The sequence below is a fragment of the Meriones unguiculatus genome, chromosome 8 (assembly GCF_030254825.1).
Source record: "Meriones unguiculatus strain TT.TT164.6M chromosome 8, Bangor_MerUng_6.1, whole genome shotgun sequence".
NCBI lineage: Eukaryota > Metazoa > Chordata > Mammalia > Rodentia > Muridae > Meriones > Meriones unguiculatus.
The window spans coordinates 16,425,050-16,443,383 of record NC_083356.1 but is presented as its reverse complement, the minus strand read 5'-3'; the positions used below and the strand labels follow the sequence as shown (position 1 = coordinate 16,443,383).

The following is an 18,334-nucleotide window of genomic DNA, read 5'->3' as shown; positions in this document are numbered from 1 at the left end:
TCTTCTTGTATTATGTGGGCCCCGGGATTAAACTTGGGTTTTCAGGCTTGAAAACAAACACCTGCCAAGCTATCTCACCTGCCATAAAATAGTGAGTCCACTGCATTTCTATAGTCCCTTTAAATCAGACTTCCCATGTTTGTTTTCTGAAGTATCACTGTTCCCAAATCATTCCCAAAAAAGTAGTAATCGGACCTGTCATTAAGGCCTTTAGAGAAACTCTGTGTGTGTGTGTGTGTGTGTGTGTGTGTGTGTGTGTGTTGTGATCCACCTTGTTCTGACTTGAAATGCTCAGCATCTTGGCTCTGAGTTTTGCCCACAGAATGTTTTCACTTGCCCATGAGCCATTTTTCTTGAACTATTTTGTGTAGGGCTATTTTGCCTGCATAAACATCTTTGCACTGTGTGTGTGTGTGTGTGTGTGTGTGTGTGTGTGTGTGTAGTGCCCTTGGAGGTAGAAGAGGGGTTCAGGTCCCCTGGGACTAGATTTAGAGATTGTTGTAAGCCACCATGTGGGTGCTTGGTAGGACCAGATCATCAGGAAGACAGGCAGTGCTTAACCACTGAGCCATCTCTCCGGCCCCACAATGAGCCATTTTTAGTAATCCTCTCATTAACATAGAATCAGACTTTTTTTCAATCCAAGGCTATATTACATGTTCAGGCTCAACTTAAACACCTCACAGAAAATTGCTTCTTCTCCACACACCCTCCTGCCTCTGTACCAGGCACATGCCAGATGCCTGGACTGTGCATCTATGCTGTGGTTCCTGAAGATGCTCTTGACAACCCAGCATGGGGAGGGCGAGTTAGGCACCCCTTCAGTGGCTGGGATGCCTCATTTCTGTGCTTAGATAAAACAATACCTGGCTACCTCATTAGTGACTGTACTCATTCAGCATAGACATTACATGTGTGTGGGGGGTGCTTGTGGTATAGAGGGTCACAAAATTCAGAGCCCTTGATACTTAGCAAATATGAATCCTGGTCAGAGGTAGTCATGAAATTTGCAGGTAAATGGTGGGAGGTAGGGCAAATACTGGCTCTTCTCAGCACTCCAGACATTTAATCCCTCTGAGCACAAGAGACTGCAAAACAATGTGTTCTAGCAACAGATGATTCTTTTAAGCAGTTTATTTTTTTTTTAATTGAACGCATTTGTGGGATACGGGTTGAAAATTAGATGCAAGTACAAAAAATGTGTACTGACAAAATCAGAGCTCAGTGTCAACCTGCTTAAATATTTATCATCATATGTCCAGAAAGTTTAAACTTCGTATGAAACACATAAAGATCTCTGGGGTCAATGGCATTATCAGATCCTTCTCCCTTCTCTCTTCCCTACTCTCTGTTCCTGAGGCTAATGTTTTTAGCACCCACATGAGTGGCAACACACAGTATTTGTTTCCTCCAGTTCTGTCCATCTGGTCACAAATACCAGAATGTTTGGTTTTGTTTTTTTTTTTTATATGACTAAAGAATATTCTCTTGGGCATATTCATTTGTCTGTCAATGGACATCCTGACTTATTCCACGCATGTCTCTTGGGAATGGTATAGCAGTACCTATAAGGATGTGGCATCTCATAGCTAATTTCCTTTAGTCACTTTATTCGTTGCCTGTCCCTTTGTTGGGATGGAACACCTGACAAACATGAATTAATGCTGGGTTTATTTTATCTCACAGTTCGAGGGTCTGGTCCATCATGACAGGGGAGGCATGATGGCAAGAGCATGAGGCAGCTGGCCACATTATGGCCACAGTCAGGAAGCAGAGATGGTGCTGACTTTCCTTTAAATTCAGTCTGGCCCTCCAGCCTTGAGAATGGTGTCACCCACATTCACCCACTTAAACCTCTCCAGGAATATCCTTACAGTTTGTCTTGTAAGTGCTTCTGAATCCCACCGGTTTGACAATCCAGATGAACCATCACACACATGCACAGCGGTGACAAAGCTGGACTGCTCACTAAACTTTATATAGAGGCAGACCTGTGGGTGGAGATGTCTTAGTGCTACAACATACAGAGACCCGGGCTTGGATTTGACCCTTGTTCCTGGACAGGCCACTGACATAAGGCTTATGTTTTCTGCACTGAAAGGCACACTGGAAGATGGTCCAAGTCTCACTCTACAGAGTTGAACAAGGCCTGTTTGTCCGGTAATAATGATCATATATTCATATAGCAGGCTTATCCAAAAGTCAATGCAAAGTAATGATAGTTACCTTCAAAGTTTATGAAATGATAAAATTAGGAATTACTTAATGGTATTAATTACTTAATTAATTACTTAATACCATTCCAGTAGCATCTAGGAGTCTGGCAAATGTAATTAAAACGTAAAGGGGCTTTGCTACATTTTCATCTTCACTTCATTGCCAAAACCAGCACTTTGGGTTACTCTTGTCTCTTTTTCTAGATTTTTGTTTCATGTCTTTAATTATGCACGTCTCTGTGTGGGTATGTACATGCAAACGCAGTGCCCCAAGAAGCCAGAAGACAGCATTAAGTCCCCTGGAGCTGGAGTTACAGGTAGCTGTAACTGCCCAACACGGATGCAAAGAACTGAACTCTGGTCCCCTGGAAAAGTAGATCGTACACACTTGTAACCACTGAGCCATAATAAATGCTATCTTCTAAATTTTCATTTATTTTCATTTTATGTGTACGGGTGTTTTGCCTGTGTAGCACCTTCTCCCGTGGTGCTGCACAGGTCAGAAGAAGGCCTTAGATTCTCTAGAACTGGAGTTACAAACAGTTGTGAGCTGGAAACTGAACCAACGTCTTCTACAAGAGCAGCAAGTGCTCTTAGCCTCTGAGTCATCTTTCCAGCCCTGACAACTATTATCTTTCTGACTTATATTGTAGCTTTCTGCAAAGTCTTATGTTATCCAAGTTTGAAGTTGTCCAAGGACAGGACTGCACTGTACATGTACTTTGAATTGTCCTAGCACCAAGCTTGGGGGTTTGGACTCAGTAGCTGCTTCTTAGTTTATTGATGGTTAAGAAGACTGCATAGCTTGTCACAGAGTAGTCACTTGACTGACTTCCTCGCCTTCCTTTGTAGCCTTTTGTCATACATGACATGGAGACCTTGTGTATGGCTGAGAAGACACTTGTGGCCAAGATGGTGGCCAATGGCATCCAAAACAAGGAGGCAGAGGTCCGGATCTTTCACTGCTGCCAGTGCATGTCTGTGGAGACTGTCACCGAGCTCACAGAATTTGCCAAGGCCATCCCGGGCTTTGCAAACTTGGACTTGAACGACCAAGTTACCTTGCTAAAGTACGGTGTGTATGAAGCCATCTTCACAATGTTGTCCTCCATGATGAACAAAGATGGGATGCTGATAGCATATGGCAATGGCTTTATCACTCGGGAGTTCCTAAAGAACCTGAGGAAACCATTCTGTGACATCCTGGAACCCAAGTTTGATTTTGCTATGAAGTTCAATGCCCTAGAACTGGATGACAGTGACATTTCCCTTTTCGTGGCTGCTATAATTTGCTGTGGAGGTAAGTTGATCTGCCACTGTCAGGCACTCACCGGCTTTCCCTCTGGAGGAACCCAACGGCTGTCAATATGGTGCCAGCCTGGGTCTGATATAGTGAAGCGAGCACCATCGGGGTGGGATGGTGTCTGAGCCCAAGTAGAACTGAGTGAGAATATTATACCTATTATACACTGTAGTTGCATTCTTAGTATATATCCATTAACACATACTGGCATGTTATATGCATTAATTTAAATACATGCTCCACTGATAACATAAAATTATATCAAATGTAAGCATTCTAGATACACACACTATACTGTGATAATTTGTACTGTTAATATTATAATTATTGTGTAGTTAATAGTCTGGAAAGTACTGTGCAAGTACAGGCACAGTGCTGTTGCTGTTAATGCTGATGTTAATTCATGCTGAGAACTATCATGCTCTCTGGAAGCAGCGTCAAGGTCTTCTCTGCCAGAAGGAATAATCCCCATGAAGGAAGATCCAGGCCTCTCTGGGGAAGCTGGCTGTATGGTCCCTGATAGTTGGCTCAGCATTCTGCTTCTTTAAATAGCCTTGTCTCTAGTCTAGGAAGGTCATCCACCTACTGTAAGCCCAGCTGACCTTGCCTGGCCTTGGCATAGACCTACGGGTGACAATTCTTCCCAACTGCCAGAAGCCACACCGCCCTTCATGGTCACTGATGGAAGCATCGCTCCACCCCCAAAAAGCATAAAAACAGCTCAAATCTCTTTGCCGGGGTCTTTTTGTGTGACTGGGAGTGGCAGGGAGGGTAGAAAGCCAGTGCAGAGCTACATACATACTCCCATGGCTGCAGTCCTGCACCAACCCTGTGGACACGGGAACTGTACCATATGGAAAATAGTAAACTTGTGACGGTGAAGTTAAAAACTATGGAGAGTGGAGCCTTCTGCCATTGGGAAACTTAGTCATGGGGCTGGGAGGACAGCTCTGTCAGCAAAGTGCTTGCCATACAAGCGTGAGGACCTGAGTTCAAACCCAAAACCCACATTGAAAAGAAAAAGAGCTGGCTGTGTGACCATGCTCTTGTAATCCCAGTGCTGTGGAGGTAGAGATGCTCAGATCCGTGGGGGCTGACTGGACAGCTAGACTTGGTGAACGAGTTCTAGGCCAGTGAGAGAGCCTGTCTCAAAAAACAATGTGGATGGCACCAGAGGAACATCTCCCAAGGTTAGCTTCTGGTCTCTACATAGTATACCCCCCCCCAAGACATACACAAAACCTTAATTATTATATCTATTTTACTACTTACAGGGAAGATTTAGCCAGGCAGTGGTGGCTCACATCTTTAATCCCAACACCCAAGAGGCAGGGGCAGGTAGATCTCTGTGAGTTTGAGGCCAGCCTGGTCTACAGAGTTCTAGGACAGCCAGGGCTACACAGACAAAGTCTGTCAGGGAAGGGGGGGGGGACAACCCAAAGCCAAGCCAAACAAAAAAAATCTTGTTGATCTTGTCACACTCTGAGCTGATGATGGGAAGCTGAATACACACCTTTCACCTGGGAAGAAGCCTTCCGTTTCCTATACTACATAAAGATTTGGCATGGTTTGGGGATTGTCAGACAAATCCAAAAGGAGAGGCTGCACCTTAAGAGAGCCTGGGGTAGTACGATGGGATGGCCCAATGAAGAGCTAGGAGTGTCCGGCGTGTCTGTCCTCATCAGGGGCAGTGACTGTGGACAAGTCTATCTGACCTCTGGTCTGGTTGCCACGTGAAGGTCACTCGGCGCCTTCCCTGCAGGGCCACAGGAAGCAGCAACGCTTGGCTCCTCCACTGACCCATGGCTCTCAGACGTCTCTCTCTTCTTTTGAGCGTAGATCGGCCTGGCCTTCTAAACATAGGATACATTGAGAAGTTGCAAGAAGGGATTGTGCACGTGCTCAAGCTCCACCTCCAGAGCAACCATCCGGATGACACCTTTCTCTTCCCGAAACTTCTTCAAAAAATGGTGGACCTTCGGCAGCTGGTCACGGAGCATGCGCAGCTCGTGCAGGTCATCAAGAAGACCGAGTCGGACGCCGCGCTGCACCCGCTGCTGCAGGAGATCTACAGAGACATGTACTGATTTTTCCTGAGATGGCAGCCATTGCCACCATTCAAAACTTCTGAGGTCTGCAGCCCCAAACAGGAGAGCAAGGATTTGCACAGATGGCCACCCTCCTGTCCTTGGAGGTGAAGAGGGCCTGGGCCTAGGTAATGCAGGCTCTCCCCACGTCTTTCCTTTCTCAGTGGGCACTTCTAAGACTGCCTTTCCTCGAATGGAGACTACTAATAGGATTCAGACAATTACAGAGAATGGCAATCCCCGGTCTGATTTTAACTGGCCCAATGATAGTCAATGCACATTTCTCTACATCACATTTATAATTTGCCATTAATTAACAGGTAACCTCAAAGCCCTCGCAGTCTCTTCTTTTCCTGCCGTCCTTCTGGCTGTGAGCACTCTTGTAAATCCCGAAAACTAATCTGCACTTTTTAACCTTTCAAACCTATACGAGTCAAGGTGCGGCCCAAGGTTAGCCATTTAAACATGGCAAAAAAAGTTTATTGAAAAGACCCCCATTCTGTTTCATGGCTCTAAGGAGAGAGAGCTGACTTCTGAGAACATTTCAAGAATGGTTTGATAAGCTATCAGAACCCAGCCCCATCATTTTCCTTACTGACCACTGTTTTGGAGGATATAACTGACACATGAAAAAAAAATTTTTCAGATTTGTGTAGAAGATTCCAGAAAGTTACATCTCAAGAAGCCTCAGGGGGCTTGAGGTAGTGTCTGATACACAAAGACAGGATGAGCCCCAGCAGCTAGTTCTGCGTTTCTATTCCCGTCAGACCCACAGCGTGGGGGGTTGGCAGCCATTTCAGAGGTAGATTCACAAAAGATTTGTAAATGCTCCTCTAGGCCCCTTTGGCAGCTCCTTTAATATAACACTTTGTTGCATTTTAAAAACTGTCTTGGTGGTGAGGTGCTCCCTGGAGTGGAGAAGGCAAAAGTTGACTTCGCCACCCAGGCTGAAGGGGGCTGGTCACCCTGCAGAACAAGAGACAAGGGTGTGGTTTCATTCATCTTCTGTTTGTACCCAGCCAACGACCTCACAGCCCTTGGTTGGTTTGCTGTTGTTGTTGTTTTTGTTTTTTTGTTTTTCAAAGAACTAGATGGTAAGGTCCCTTTTTCTCAGTCCCATTGGGCCAATGGTGCTGGCTACCTTCAAAAGAAAGAGTTGCACAAAGAATTCTCAGACCTCATGGACCTGCCAGCTCCTGCCCTCTGAGGGGGTAGCTGCATATTTCAGATCAGATTGTATCTTCTATGCTCCTGCACCATCTTTAGAAAATTTGGCTCTTCTGACGTCATCACTATTTCTTATGAAATAATGATCGAGATGGAAACTGCCAGGGAGTCGAGGGCATAGCTCAGTGGGTAGAGAGCTTGATCGCTGGTGCTGCTTTAGGGTGGGCAGATGCCGGTAACCTCAGAGAAGTTAGAGGTTACCTTCAGATACATAAGCCAGCTTGATGCCAGTCTGTGCTGGGTGAGACCTCCCCCCGCCCTTTTTTTGGGGGGGGAAGAAAAGATTGATGCTGATAAAATGTTCAAGGTCAGCATTATAAAAACAGTAGAAAGAAAAATAAGGCCATGACATTTCAAGTAGGAAAAAGGGAGAATTAGGGTCAAGGTATGCTTCAAGATTTGCACCCTTACTGGCCTCCTTCCTTTCTCCCTCTCCCTCTTTCCTTCTCCTCCTCCCCCTGTCTTTTTTCCTTCATCATTCCCACTTTCCCTTCTTCCCTTCCTTCCTTGCTGCCAGTCAAAGGCTCTGTTGGACAACAGTCATTGCAGGTAATCTGCCCAGACTCTTCGCAATCAGAAGCAGAGCAAATCATTTCCATATATGATCCCAGTGAAGGTTGAGCTCATTCAGGAAGAAGCCAGCCTTTGCGTAATGTGGCATATCCAGTCCTTGGTCCTTCCTACAGGGCTAAAGCTGGTCCTGGTTTTGGAGGGTCAAAGGATGGATTCCAGTGCCAAGTCTCTTCTGTGCACTGGTCCCCTCTGAGGGCAGGCTCCTGATGAACTTTAGACAAATGCCACTCCAGTGTAGGTGACCTTGGAAAGTGGATTTTGAAAAGTAGCCACTTGCTGTATGCTTTCAGCATGGGCCACAGAGCTGACTGACAGGTTCCTGGACAGTCTATATCTGAACTGATGCTAGGTAGTGTTCATGAAGGTTTGGTTCTCCATAGCCTCGTGAGATTGCCAATAAGCTATCCCCAGAGAAGCCAGGTGGGACCACAGTGACCTTGGCTTGAAAGTCACTGACTTTCTGCACTCTCATTACTGGGTAGGATATTCACAATGTGGCCACATGGTGCTAGGACCTTTGAGGTCACCTAGTTAGATTTCTCAAGTAACCCAAGACATGCCAGGTTGAATACTGTGGCACATTTAGGAACTGAGGAGGTGGGCAGCTATAGTCTGCAAGGTGTCAGTGGTATCAGCCAACAGCCCAATAAGAGATGCCACCTTGGCTCCTGGAGCTCTAGAGCAGGGGTGTGAAACCAGCACCGATGGCAAACTCCTGGTGCCAGACTCCTTGGAGACCGATGGGGACCAAGCAGCCTCGATGTCCCTCTTCCCCGCCTCCTGGTGTCTGCAAGAGGCTGTGTGACCTAGTGAAGAAACATTTGCTGTTAAAGGGGGATGCACATATGCAAAAGTTACTGTCACCTACTGAACTGAGGTCGGTCATCCTGTCTGCAGAGGCCACTCCACCAGACCCTCCCTGCACAACACCTCTTTCTGCTGGTCTTATATGCACTTCCCCAGGGGAGGTTCCTTGAAACAGACCTTCAGAAAAACAAAATATGGCCCTTGGGCTCCTCTACACTCAGCTTGCATCTCTCTGATTCCAAATGTGTTTCACCTTGAGCCCTTATCCAGCACACCGTGACATGGGGCACATTGGACTCAGTAGCCACATGCATGGAGGAAGGGGATTTTTGTCCTGCATCATTGGCCACATGGTTTGAAAATGTCTTGCTGAACTCCAGTTTAAAGCTCTTCTCATGTCCCCTGAGACTGATTAGCCTTTGGGCCTCCTACAACCAGAAAGCTCACCATCTTCACTGTATCTGTCTTTAATTTGAATAGCCTTTCAAGATGGGATTACACTAGGAAAGCGCAGCAACTGCCTACAACTGCTCATCCGGCATACAAAGCGGGTCCCGGTCTCCTTCCATATCCTCTGGAAGGGTGAGAACAGGAACCTAAACCCATCTTCGGGTAAACACCACCAGCCTGAGGGGTGGAGGGCCAGCTTGGTTTCCCAATGAACCACCAGTCACCACTCTGTACCCAGTGCACATCTGTATGGCTGACACCATGACCAGAGTAGGGTAAGAATATTAGAGCAATAGCCTGACTCAGAGCAGAGACAACTCTTGTCTTTACCTAAAAACACAGCACACACAAAATCTCCACCGACACGTTTTAGTTTAAATAAGTGGATCTTGTTCCTCACTCAGCCTCCTCTGAGGAATGTGTTGGCATCTCTCATTTTGCTTCAGTGATGTTGGCTCATCAAAAAAGAGATTTGTGGCCCCTTCTCAGGACAGAGTGTGAAAGGCTGCTGCCTCCTGGCCAGTCACCAGCCTGTGGACATTTTCTCAGCATCACACCTCAGCCGCATCTACTTCTTAGTCTGAGATAAGAGAAATGGAGTCCGTTGCTTTTCTCCTGCAAGAGAACTTTAGTCAGGGAGAGTGGTTGCATAGTGAGGTGCACCTTTTGGAGAATGCTGTGCCAACCAGAAATGGACCAAAATGCACCCATGGTCACTATCATGTCTTGACAAAGCACCTGACACCTTAGTGGTCGTCAGGTGCCATTGTTGGCAAGGAGAAACATCAAGTTTTATGTCATAGATAAAGCTGTTTCGTTCTCTTTTTATTTAAGTTTCCCAGTTGGGGGTCAAATAAGAAAACTCTGCAGTTCTCTGAAGAGAGAAGGAAATAATGGCCTCTTCTTCTCTCACATCTTCCCCCAAACCAAACCCAGCTTCAAATTCATTTATTTGGTGAAACAGATGCCCTAACCCTGGGGCACAGGTCACCCTGGCAGTGGTGAGGCCAGAGCAGAGGCAGGTGGACCTCTAGGCTCCCTGGCTGTCAGGGGCTACTCAGGCATCTTTCCCAGGCCCCTGACACTCAGCTATGCTTTCAAGTCACATAGAGCCTAGATTCAGGCCCTAAAGACTAGGGAGTAGTTGACCCTTTCTTGGTAAAATTGTCACTTAAAAAAAAAAAAAAAAAAAAAAAAGGGCTGTCAGGACTGAAACTAAGTGTACCTCACAACAGATGAATGACACTTGGCGTTTATTCTCGGATGACGTCAGTATTGTCCGTGTTAAGTGTCATCATGTTTTCTGCACTGAAATGAAAAGGAATTACCTTCATAGCTATATCTAAAAGACTGTGATTTCTGTGTTTTTCTTTTTAAACACTCTGATACAAGTAGTTGACTAGCTTGTGGTCATGTTTCTAATCGTCAACACCTGGAATCTTCTAGGTCAGGGTTCAGTGCAGTGTCTGTTCAAAGCCTGGCTCTCAAACCTGCTGGACACACAGGAAGCCCAAGTAAACAACTGCAGCACGGCTGCCCACGCGTGCTCCCCTCAGTGCCCCTGCGCCAGGCACCATCTCTTCCCAATTTGTGAATCTGCTCTGCCAGTCATTTTTTTTTCCTTTACACACGTACAAGCCAATCGGTATCTATCTCTGCCAACTAGGCCTTCCTGAACCCCGAACTCCCGCTGGGAGTCACCAACCTGCCATCAGTATCCCCATCGAGGCCACCGACCAGGCCGGTGGGTGGGGTTAACTTGCTACCCACTGTTCAGGGAATTATTACTTATGAATTATTACCAAAGAACTGAGGCAATCTGAGCTGTTCCATTGAGTCTCTATGTCATTTCCAATGTCCTGGCCACATTTCTCCTCGGTGTGTCTTCATAACACCCTCCAAGATCCACAATGCCGTTATACCAGAACCTGTGGGGAGAGGGTCTCACAGACACACACGAGGATGTACACATTTCCGAAGCAAGGCCTAAGGCCTGCTTCCTGCCACCTGTTCACTACTGTCCTCGGTGCCATTCTCGAAAACCTCTGTGATAAGGGCGGTCCGGAACAGGAAGTGTTGAGCCCGTACAAGCATCCTCTCACACACCCCCAGCTCGTTGTGGATACAGGGCTACCCAAGACATCAGGAATCCAGGGGGGGAACACAGAAGGGCAAATAGAAATTTCTAGTCCTATGATCTGATTGGTTCCAGGCAATTAGAAAATGGTTATAACTTAACATTAATTTAAAAAAAGAAAAGTCTTCTTTGTCTTCTCCATAGAAGATGGAACTGACTGTATGTATTGATATGTATTGATTTATATCCTGAATTTATGGGAACCTGTATGTTTGGAATGTCCTACTATAAGACTGATGAATGTAAAAGAGTTAATTTCAGGGTACAGTTTGGCCTTAATGGTTTTAAAAAAAATTAAACTATTTTTAAAAATTAGTTGGTTCATTTTGAATGATGCTAGGACGTGGCGGGTTTGCAGAGACCAGGTCCCACAGACTGGCCCCAAAATGGGATGTACTGAATTGTCCAAGTGGGTCAGTGAAAAGGTTACTCAAACCAGGTTACTTATCCTTCAGATTTTTAATTAGAAATACGAGACAGAGTCAAGTTTAAATCATTTCCCAGGCATTATACAGGATGTGACGTAACCCTTGCATGCCCTCTGGCCCTGCCACTAGCCCTCAGAGGCTGATTTCCCTAGGCAGATGACATCATGTCACTTGAAGTCCTGGAGAGAAGCCAGCTGTCTTCCCACATGAACAGCTACAGGAAGTGTCTACCAGTTGTTAACTGAAGGAGGCTCCCTCTTCCTCACTCCCGGTCTCCACTAGAGGCCAGGCCTGGAGCTCCAGCTGGATCCACTCCTGCTGTCTGTCCTCAGTCTTGGCCAGTTCCTCGGCTCCGGCTCTCAGCTGGAATCCTGGCTGAGCCCAGCCCAATGCCGCATAGGAGGTTGTGCCCCTGCCATTCAAGGATGGCTGGAGGGCCTCTTAGAGGCACCTTTTCTCTTCTCCACATCCTGACGGATTTCCTGAGGGAAAGCACTGATATTCTCCTGAACACAGGGGAGGCAGACCCTCTTGGCATAGAATAGGCTGCAGTCCTGTGAGAGAGAAGAGGGCCAGAACAGGAAGGGACTCAGCAGGCCTCTCCCAGGCAACCCCCACCCCCATAAGGCACCGGGAGGAGCAGCAACCTGAGCAACAAAAGGAAGGAGCACCAGGGGCTGGCAGGGTGGCCATCCTGCCTGAAGTTCTGAGGAGCAATCCCTTGCAATGGAGAACTCCTCGCTAACGATGTATTATTTAATCCAAGAAAGGGGAAGATGCCTGATATTCTTGTTGCAATCCCTACTTCTGCTTGCCAAGTACAGCCCAAATCCAAGGAGCAGAGCTAGAGGCTCCTCAGAGGCTGGCCCCAGCCCACCTTTCTCCAGCCTGTTGACTTCAAACACTCCGTCTTCCCTCCAACTGGTGGAACTGGGGCTCCTGCCACCATCCCATACATCAGCCAGTCAGCAAAGAGAGGGAACCGCTGTTGTGCGTGACCTGTGGCAAGGGCCCCTTGTATCTGCAGGAGATGCTGAGGGGTTCTCAGATCTCAGGACTACTCCAAGGCCTAACGCTTGGAGTCTCTCTACTCACCCCAGACTGAGACCCTCTAACTGTCCTCACTGGCCCCTTCCCTTGTGTTCCAAAGGCTGGGCTATGAACCCCTATCCTCTCTCCACCTGATCAGGAGGTTCCCAGATCTTCAGGGCAAAACCTGGGAGGTCCCCAGGTGTACCCACCGGGCCCACACACACCAGCCTGCTGCACACACTGCACCGAGAGCCGAGGACCAGAAACTTGGCCTTGTCAGAGGAGAAGGGGTCCTTCATGATGTAGCTCTCCTCCAGGAGGCTGCAGGGAGAAGGGACATGGTGAGCATGGTGGGGCTGCACAGCAGGCAGGAATTAGTCTACCTATACAGTGGGGTGGTGGCAGAAAGGCTCACACCTGGAGGACACATGGGAACTGAAATGTGACCCAGCCTCAGCTCTGTGAGGTGCAGTGGAAGCCTCTTAGAGCAAGCATGATTCACTGGGTAGGCTCATGAGGTCAGCATGGTGCACACTCTTCTCTGTCCCACATCTATCAGAATGAGAGCAACTGGAATTGAGCCTGGTCCCCAGCTGTTTTGTCGCATGAGTCCAGTACTAGCCAGCTTTCTCATGAAATCTTGCATGAAGGATGAGCCACAATCCAATCAGCAAGCTTGGAACCATCTCTGCTCCCTACCTGCATGCAGCAGACCCTGAGAAAGCTGGTCCTTGGGAACCACTTGGTACCCACCCAGCATCACCAGCAGGGACAGCAGAGGGCACAGCCCCACGTGAGAAAGCCACCATGCTCATCCATTGCTGTTTGGCCCGGGGCCACAAGGCTTCCACCCCACAGACAGAACAAGTGGCTAACTCTCAACTGCAGGAGGAGCCTCAGCAGGCAGGAACTAGTCTATCTATACAGTGGCGTAGTGGCAGAGAGGAGGGAAGAGAGTGTCACAAGGAGTGCAAAGAGTCCTGGAAGAGTCAAAAAGAATTCTAGCCTTGCCTGCAGCCTCCTCGGGTTATGCCTGGGGCATCTGGAACAAGGGCAAAGACTGGTCCAAAGTACAACACTCAAACCAGGCGTCACACTCCACATAGTACCTGCCAAGTAATACTGGACAGAGCCTCCTCAGCACTAGCCCAGAATGCATACTCACACAACAGCCTGGGTGTCTGGGGGCTTCTGCCCAACATAGGTATAAGGAGCTGTCAAGGCACAGAGCTGGCACTCAAACATGCCCAGGGGACGGGGCTCTGCCTCAGATGCCATCTACAAGACCAAGAGATAGGGGTATCACCATCGGAACCAAAGAAGCACCACACTTTAAATTCCCTCTGCCTGCCGTTCGTAGCCCACCCACAAAGTGTAAGCATCCCGGACCTTGCGCTTAGAAGCTCAAGCTCAGAGCAAGTTACACAGAATTGTCAATGCACAAGGTTGACTGTGCCTAGCCTGGGCTATGAAACAGTGAAATGAGAGAGACGACTTACATCCCCACATACCTAAGCTGGAGAATTTCTTTTTTGTGTACATTTATTTATCTGGGGAGAAGGTAGTGCCATCTATGAAATCCACAAAGCGGTCAGAGGATAACTTGCAGAAAATCTCTCCCACTACAGTATGGGTCCTGGGGATGAAATCTTGAGTCATTAGCCTTGGCAGCAAATGTTTTTAACCCCTGAGCCATCTCGACAGCCCTAATTTTTAATTATGTTTATTGACTGATTTTGTGCAGGTACGCATGTGCCACAGTACCAACGTGGAGTCAGTTTTGTCCTTTCACCACGTGGGATCTGGTGATCAAACTCAGGTCAGACTTGTCTGCAGGCACTCTACCTACCGAGCCATCTCACAGCCCCAATATGGATAGCTTTGATAGACTATCTTCAATTCAGTGACTTCCTTCATGTCAACTGATGGACCCCTTGAAGGCATTCTTTCTTTCTGCTGCTTTTTTTTTTTTTCACTATTAATTCTTTACCTGATAAAATCCCCATCTAAATCCAGTAACTAAGGTGGGTTTGGCTCTCCTGGTTCTTCTGCTACACTGGCTTCAAGTTTCTCTAGCATTACTTGTGCTTAGCTGGGAGGTATATTGGCCTCTCAGATACTATTTAAGGACAGATTTGTGTACCTCCTGCCCTTCCCTTCACTGGATGCAAGAATCTTCACTTGCCCTAGAGCATACTTTCCTATCCTACCCAAAAGTAGTCTGACACGTTTCTTCCCTTGGAAGATCCAGGCAGATAAATTGGTGCAGCTACCACAGCCTTCCCCAGGTCAGTTTACAGGAAAGCTTTTAGACTCCTGCTCTGCCCTTAGTCTTTCCCACCAGTGTAGGCTGGTAAAAAGCCCAGGGTGGGTGGAAAAGTCTCTTGTTTCTGTGGCTCCCCGGGATTCATACCCTGGTCCATTTGATGTGGCTGCATTATATCTGGATGGCACTCCTCCTATTCTCATGACTATCTATGGTCTTGGAGGCCCTGCCTCTTCGTAGATTGCTGGCTAAGTGGTTCACCCGTAACGTAACCACAGCTGTCTGGTGAGTTCAAGAAAACACGATTCATATTTTACAGCGCTGTGCTGGAATTCCTACTCGCCTTTCAAAGTTCCCACACATCCCATCAGCAGTCCTAGGCTCCAGCTGTGCTCTCCTCTAACCCTTCCCGTCTTGCAGAAAGAGCTTTGGAGCCTTGGAAACTGGCAGGAGTTCTGAATGACGTCTAAAGCTGAAAATCCTATTTTGGGTATACGCGAGCCTAGCTCGCTCTGCTTGGTATCTTAACTCGCACGTCGCAGGCGAGTGCCGAGGCTGCTGGGCGCGCTGCCCTGGCAGCAGGTGACAGTCAGGAGACATTCCCGGGATAGCGCGGCTCCGCGAGAGCCTCCGCCTCCTGCTCAGTCTACCCGAGTCAGCAGGGCTCCGCCTGGCGACCACAGACGCTAAAGGCACGGGTCACCCACCAGCCACCCGCGCGCAGCCCTCCCCGCGCCCTGAGTGTCTAACGCCTCCCGCCTCGGCTTCCAGAAGCACCGTGGCCAGACCCAGCGAAGCCCGGCGTGGACGGAGAACGGTCTCGCTCACCACGCGCGTCCCCGCCACACTCAGCCACGCGCACTCACCACCTCCCCGCCGAAAGCCCCACAGCGCCTGCGTGGCCCACCCACAACACACAGCTCAGCCTCATAGCGCCTGCGCGGCCCCACCCTAGAGCCGCTGAAGCTCCGCCCTCGGCCCATGGCGTCTGCGCAGCCCCGCTCCATTGCCCGCTGAGGCTCCGCCCCCGCACTATCCTAACTGGGAGCCTCTTACCCGGTTCCCGCCTCCGATCTGAAATTAAATCTAAGGGGAGTTCTTGTCGGGGTAGAGTTTGGCTAGTTGCTTCCGTTTCCGCTGCTAGCTTGTAGAGACTGTGGATCGCGGCTTGAGAGCTTTGTGGGCTTCTTCAGAACAAAGCGTACTCACGACAGACAAAAATTCCAGTTCTACCTGTATCTTGTTTGGTGAATCAGTGAATTGCGGGGGGGTGGGGGGGTGGGTAGGTATTTACAGGGCTAAGTGTGACTCGGGTAACTGCAACAATAGAGGTGACGACTCCAAAGATATCTCTGCACTTTGCCTGCCCGACTTGGAGGTAGCTCCACCTGTCTCCCGCAGCGGTTGCTTGCTGCTTCTGTAACTTTGGGGAAAGGACTTTGTGGATAGTCTTAAGTTAAAAGTTTGGTGAGCTTTCTGATTCTTGCCCTAAACGTCCTCCTCTGCCTCCAGGAAGGAATGTTTCCATCTAGAGAAAAGGGCCGTATAACACCTCACGTCTTTCTGTGGCTCTTATTTACCGCTCTTGGATAATGTTCCCTGAACCTGGGAAGGGGTTACGTAGAAGTCTGATTATTTTCTTATGTTTATGGCTGGCATTGGACCGATATGCCATAGGAATAGGTATTTATTCAGTTATTTGACTGGTTTTGAGTCTCCTCAGTAACTACCATAGACAGAAAAGAAATTTTCTTCCACACCTGAGGCCAACAGCAGCAATAATCTGTGGGTAAGAAATACAAGTATTTAGGAGGCAGTTTCACAGGCATGCCTGTTCATTAAAAAAAAAAAAAAACAAACCAGCAGCATTCTCCCCACTGGAGCCTATGACCACCAGCCACAAGTTTTTGCCCAGGTTTATAGTGATGAACATGGTTTCCCTCCTGTGAAGCCTTAAATTCAATCAGAAAGCACTGTCTGCATCCATACCAGTTTGCCATGAGTGCCCCAGCAGACATACCTTGCCTTCCATGGTAGTGAAATGGGATCCTTGGCAAGAATTCTCCTTAGGGAGCCTAGGTTCCCCCTTCAGTTTTAACCTAATTTCTCCATGTCTTGCAAATACCAGTATTTTCCTTTAATTTTGACATGCAACCAACAATAGTGGAAATTGCCTTGCTGATTTCTGGAACTTAAAGGGTTTCCTTGGCTAGCAACTCATAGGGACATAACCTGCCTTTGACTGTGTAGAATTTTCTTTCAACAGTCTTACAGCTTCTGGGATTTTGTTTTGTTTTGTTTTGTTTTTACCTATTTGAGGTGCTTTCATGTAGACTCTTTACTGTTGTTTTACTCTTCTTCCAGACACGTCTCCAAATCTCTAAGACACTCAGTGGCTAACATACTGCTTCATACATGGAACAGAACCCCTGTACAGAAGATGGACAGAATCTCTGAGTACCTGCTACTGTCCATTCCAAGCTAGTGAGCTTGAGATTAAGCAGCAAAGGGATTCTATAACAAAGCCATTAGTGTCCAATACAGCACAAAACAACTGGGCTACTGAGTGCTCAGCCCTAAGTGGGGCATCTTTATCACTCCCTCCCCCGACAAGGCTTGAGGAACATCTCAGAAGAAGGGCCAGAAGCATACGAGCAAAAGTTTGGGGGGACAAGGGGGACATTGTGAAATGCTGTCTTCTGGGCATGACATGGCTGTTGGCCTCATGAGTTCACAGCAGATGTGGTTACCTGTACCTACGTAATAAGACCAAGCCAGAGCCTGGTGCGGTGGCACACGCCTGTAATCCCAGCACTCTGGGAGGCAGAAGCAGGTGGATCTCTGAATTTGAGACCAGCCTGGTCTACAAGTGAGTCCAGGACAGCCAAGGCTACACAGAGAAACCCTGTCTCGAAAAACAAAACAAACAAACACAAAACGAAAAAAATAAACAAGAAGACCAAGCCAGGTAACCCTCCAGCATGGATGGCTGAGGGACTCATTATTGCCAACTTATGGGTATTGGGGGAAAGGATCATTTCTTTGGGGTTGTGGCCACTGATAGATTGATTGGTCATAGTCCTAAACCCATATACTTGCAGAAAAGACTCTAGATGAAGGAGGAGGAGGAAGTGCTGGCATGGAGATGGGAAAAGGAAGTGTTGTGGGAGTACAGAAGGAGGAAGAGGGAATGGTTGGAGTGGATAGATTCAAGATATAGTGTATACTTGCATGCAATTGTCCAAAAACAAATTTTAAAATAAAACTGAATATGGTGATACAAGCCTTTAATCCCAGCACTAGAGAAGCAGAGCCAGACAGATCACTATGAATTCAGTGCTACCCTCATCTATATAATGAGTTCCAGACCAACCAGGGATATATAGTGAGGTCCTGTTTCCAAAAAAGTATTGTGCAAGTGAGTAAGTATTGTCCAAAAGTATGTTGTGCAAGTGAGTCTTAAAATATTATCACAAAGTCAAGCAGTGATAGCACATGCCTTTAGTCCCAGCACTCGGGCAGATCTCTGAGCTTGAGGCCAGCCTGGTCTACAGAGAGTCCCGGGATAGCCAGGGATACACAAAGAGAAACCCTGTCTTGAAAAAAAAAAAAAAAAAAAAAAAAAGATGAATTTTAAAAATAAATCTCTTAAAAAAAGAAAAAGGTTATGATGGGACACTCCTGTGAGGATAGTGCAGCCATAACCTCATTTGTATGTTTTCCTTTCCTGGCCCTGAGCTTTGAAGATACGTTTCTGGCCTTCACGGCTATGTCTTGATCTCTTACACAGAAATCACTGCACAGGTCA

The 18,334-nt window shown here is 47.6% G+C and overlaps 2 protein-coding genes across 19 annotated transcripts in view; one reads left to right on the top strand and one right to left on the bottom strand.

The window, feature by feature from the left end:
• Positions 1 to 14,279, top strand: part of Ppara (peroxisome proliferator activated receptor alpha) — a 64,430-nt gene extending 50,151 nt beyond the window's left edge. For 8 of the 11 annotated variants that reach the window (XM_021630876.2, XM_021630878.2, XM_021630881.2 and 5 more), the window contains 2 exons: positions 3,069 to 3,516; positions 5,359 to 11,115. In XM_021630876.2, coding sequence (XP_021486551.1) covers positions 3,069 to 3,516; positions 5,359 to 5,606 — 696 coding nt within the window. In that variant the 3' untranslated portion in view covers positions 5,607 to 11,115. Of the gene's footprint in view, positions 1 to 3,068; positions 3,517 to 4,083; positions 5,332 to 5,358; positions 11,116 to 14,004 lie in introns of those variants that run through there. The other 3 variants (XR_009593603.1, XM_060388877.1, XM_060388878.1) reach the window with 3 other exon arrangements.
• Cdpf1 (cysteine rich DPF motif domain containing 1) lies at positions 11,245 to 15,759 on the bottom strand. Of its 8 annotated transcripts, none has more exons than XM_060388879.1 (5): positions 15,393 to 15,447; positions 13,772 to 13,896; positions 13,426 to 13,538; positions 12,410 to 12,581; positions 11,245 to 11,782 (listed from the first exon to the last, which is right to left on the bottom strand). In XM_060388879.1, the coding sequence occupies exons 3-5, from the start codon at positions 13,536 to 13,538 to the stop codon at positions 11,648 to 11,650; spliced, it is 420 nt and encodes a 139-aa protein (XP_060244862.1). In that variant the 5' UTR covers positions 13,772 to 13,896; positions 15,393 to 15,447; the 3' UTR covers positions 11,245 to 11,647. The 8 variants fall into 8 exon arrangements, with proteins under 8 accessions (XP_060244862.1, XP_060244865.1, XP_060244864.1 ...); XM_060388882.1 differs by having other exon boundaries at positions 15,355 to 15,443; XM_060388881.1 differs by having other exon boundaries at positions 15,304 to 15,393.
• Positions 15,760 to 18,334: the final 2,575 nt, after the last annotated feature.